Below are 3,907 nucleotides of genomic sequence, written 5' to 3' on the forward strand. Positions count from 1 at the left end.
GTGTAACCCTGTTAGATGTGAGCATTAACTGGAAAAAAAGCCCTTGTTTGTTACCCTTAGCTTGTTTCTGTCTCGGCTCATTTCTGCTCATGCTCAGTGACACTGACAGTCATTTCAGAGCTCTTCCTCAGTTTCACATGGTGAGATGGTGTAACCGCTGATGAGGTCGAGGGCATGCCGGGGCCGCTGGCTAACCCCGAGGGACACACAAACACACACACACACACACACACACACACACACACACAGTGGATTGTATTTGTCCTGGTTGCTCGCTCTGCAGAGATCACGATGGAGATGACGTCAGGCGATGAGTGGCTGTGTCTGTCTGATTGGTTTATGATCCCCAAGGAAGTAGCATGTCTGTCTGACCTGACAGATCACTTCCTTTGTAGGGCAGCCTCAGCTCGGACACATTTCAAATAACCGTTTCTATTTATTTATTCCTTCATGTGGTATTGTGTTCACTAAAAAACACAAAGGTGAACCCTTTGGTGGTGCTAGAGGAAAAATCCTGAGTGTTCTCTGGATTATCCAGATCCTACTTCACATTTATTTTTTGCGACATTTCAAAAGTTTGCTTAAAATGCGCTTGGCGGTTGAGTAGAAACACGGTCAGTGAGAGAAAAATTGTGTGAACTGGCCCTTTTAAAGGTCAGTATGTATTTATCAAGGACTATGTTTTTGAGGAAAAGATCATGCAAACACACACACACACACACACACACTACTGACAATAGTTCTTTTTAAGTTTTTAAGATTTATCTTTGCGACCATGTAAAGGTCAGAGGTCACAGGTGCTTCCTGCTGAGCATCACAGTCCTTTCAGACTGCTGGTGTCTGGATTTCTACTCCTCTCTGCTTCCAGTTTATAAGGGAAGTAATCATTCAGGAAGCAGACTTTAAAAAAAACTTCTGATCACTGGTCAACAGTATTTTCATTGAAGGGCAAATAAATCAAACACATTCAATCATGTCACCATTGGCTGAAATCACAGTCAATATCATGTAACCTTTTCTCTATTTTTGTGTTTCTCTCCACCTTTGTGCTCCCCCCCAACCTCTTCTCTGTTGTCCTCATCTCACACAGGAATATGAGCCCACCATCTACCACCCTAAACGCTCCTCTCAGAGTCTACACCAGGATTTCACGGTTCAGTGTGAGAAGATGGACATCCCTTTCCTCTCCTATCTCCCCACAGAGGTCAGCAGCGTTTCTACACAACAACACATTTTACAAGAGCGTCAGTGGTGGTTGTTGTTGGTTGCTGTGAAGTTTGATCGACACATTAAAAGTTATACATTTGATTTAAAGTATGAACTGTTGATTAATTTGTAACAGTGAAAATTGCTTTGATTAAAAGAAAAGTTCAACATTTTAGGAAATATCTTTCGTGACGAGAGTTAAATGAGACCATCTGTTTTCACTCCCAACTTGTCAAATGCAGATGCTTGGTCAACGCCCCTCGTCTGATACCAATGCACCGAGGCACCCTTTAGCGCGCCAGTCTTTCAACTAACTCCAATGTGAACCCATCCGTGCCATTATTAGACAGTCAGAGCGTCATAGTTTGCAGCGTTTAGGGGCCACTGACCAACTTGACGAGTTGAGAGTGAGAATGTGTTGAATGAGAAGGTTGATACCACTCTCATGTCTGTATCTATCTTCTCATCTAAAGGCTGGCCCAGACTAAAAGATTTTTCAAATCTTAACAGATGTTGAAAATGTGAGAGACCCCACACATAATGACATGTTATGATCAATTTAACAGTTTTGTTCCTATAGTGTGTGGAGAGCAACGATTTGGCCAAAACAGCAGAACTAACAGATTACATTCATGAACAACAGGAGTCCTGAGTAAAAAAAACGGAAATCTCCCAAAATCGATAAAACATGACTTTAGTGTAAACAAACGTGGCGGACGACGGGCAGGAAGAATTAGCGCGTCATATCATGGACATTTGTTAAGTAAACACTTGTGTTGTTGCCACAAATCAACAAGTTGGTCCTCCACTTCTGACTACTTTGTGCTGCGTTTTGCATTAGCCACGGCCGCCATGACAGCGGTGGTTCTCCTTCAGTCAGCTTGGTCCACAGTTGGCTATCGTTCTTTCCCACGTGACTGCATCATTGGCGGTTCCCCACACACAACAGGAAATCCGATCGTAAATATTGAGCATGTTTAATATTTACGATTTGAGATCGGTGCAGCCAGGATGGACTTCCAGGCAGATCGGGGGGTTGTAAAAAACTCACTTAACATACCACAAGAATATCTGGAAAGATAATCTTTAGAACCATCAAAAAATCTGGGATTTGCTGACGATCGTCGGGAGAAGGGAATCAGGCCCAAAATCTGATTGATTCTTGCGTAGTGTGTACCCGGCATAACTCGGCAAGAAAGCAAATAAGTGTATTTCTTAAAATGCCAAACTTCTGCTTTAAATTGTGGCATTGGATTACATCATTAAAAAAAAAGGTAAGAAGCACCTTTTTGGTTTGTGACCCTTTTGAATGAAAATGAAATGTCGACTAGTGAACCCTTGTCAGCTTTTCTGATTCTTTGATTTGCTCTCCTATGCTGCTATTCATGTTGCAACCCCCCAAATTATTCATGCTGAGGTCTGTTGTGTTCAGGTGCAGCTCATAAATGATGCCTACAACCTAGTGATTGATGCCATGCTGGGCCCAGATGCAGACTGCGCCAACATTAAGGAGCCCTACCCTGGTATTCTGGTCACCCTGAAGCAAGTCAAGATCCCCATTGCCAGTGTGGATGTGCCCTCAGGTAAGTGTTCATACAAGCTGTAGATATCAGGCTGGAAGCTCAGAAACACAACTTGATAAATGGGCCTCCAGGCAGCGCCATAGGATCCTTGGCTGCCAGGCAGGAGTTTCCAAGTCTGGAGGCACACGTGGAGGATAAATCTTACACTACAGTCAGCTCAGTGTGAGCTCATCATACCCCAAATACACTACCTGCTGAGTGAGAGCACAACAGGAGGAAAATGATCGCAATCCTCCTCTCTTTAAATTCCTCTCCTCCTCCTCCTCCTTTCTGTCCTCCTCAGGTTGGGACGTAGAGGAACCGAGTCAGGACGGCATTAACCCAGAAGTTCTCATCTCTCTCACAGCACCAAAGAAGTGCGCCATGAGTTTCTCGGGGAAGCATTTCTTGGCCGGACGCTTCCTGCCCTACGACATCCAGAAAAAATATGATCTAAACCTCCCAGAGTACCCTGGCACAGACTGTCTCATCGAATTGTAACACATGGGAAACATAAGCGCCAGTGTGGCCGCTCCTCATTTTCAGAAACGTACGGTTGATCTCTTCTCTTGTTTTGTATTTTATAGATTGGTAATGTGATTCAATGTTAACAGCTCAGTTGTGTAGATCAGGCTACACCTTAGCCGAACGTGCTGTCGAGCTACAGTAGGAGGATTATATTTAGAAGCTGTGGTTTCAGTCAAGTCTTTTTAGGGAACGGCATGAGATTTTTTGTGTCAGTCTACTTGTAAAAGCTGTAGCATTACACTGTTTTCTGATTACTTTGAAAAAGACAGATATTTCTTTTACCACAGTCAGCAAAGAAAGATACATTTTCTATGACGCCAACCACTGGAATGTTTTGTTTTCTCATTTAACACTTTTTTAATGTTCTGATGCTCTTGTGTTGAACTTTCTACTGCTGAGATGAGATGTTGTGTAGGTTGGCCATTTAGAACTTTATGTTTATGTGTTTTTGGTTTGTTTGGTCAACCTGCACTTCTGCATTACTTTTTGTTTCAGTTACTTCATTAGCTGTTACAAAAGGCCCAGACAGTTCTTGTTGTCCAATAAAATTAAATAAAAATCCTTTTGAAGGATTCAGTTTCTGGTGTTTTGTTTTCCTTCACGTAAAGCTG

At 42.8% G+C, this 3,907-nt stretch overlaps 1 protein-coding gene across 1 annotated transcript in view; it reads left to right on the forward strand.

The window, feature by feature from the left end:
• yjefn3 (YjeF N-terminal domain containing 3) overlaps positions 1 to 3,868 on the forward strand; it is a 62,011-nt gene extending 58,143 nt beyond the window's left edge. The window contains exons 4-6 of the mRNA XM_037770661.1: positions 1,091 to 1,204; positions 2,639 to 2,789; positions 3,073 to 3,868. Of these exons, the coding sequence (XP_037626589.1) occupies positions 1,091 to 1,204; positions 2,639 to 2,789; positions 3,073 to 3,269 (462 nt within the window). The 3' untranslated portion in view covers positions 3,270 to 3,868. The remainder of the gene's footprint in view (positions 1 to 1,090; positions 1,205 to 2,638; positions 2,790 to 3,072) is intronic.
• Positions 3,869 to 3,907: the final 39 nt, after the last annotated feature.

Source organism: Sebastes umbrosus, chromosome 5 (assembly GCF_015220745.1).
Source record: "Sebastes umbrosus isolate fSebUmb1 chromosome 5, fSebUmb1.pri, whole genome shotgun sequence".
NCBI classification, from domain to species: Eukaryota; Metazoa; Chordata; class Actinopteri; order Perciformes; family Sebastidae; genus Sebastes; species Sebastes umbrosus.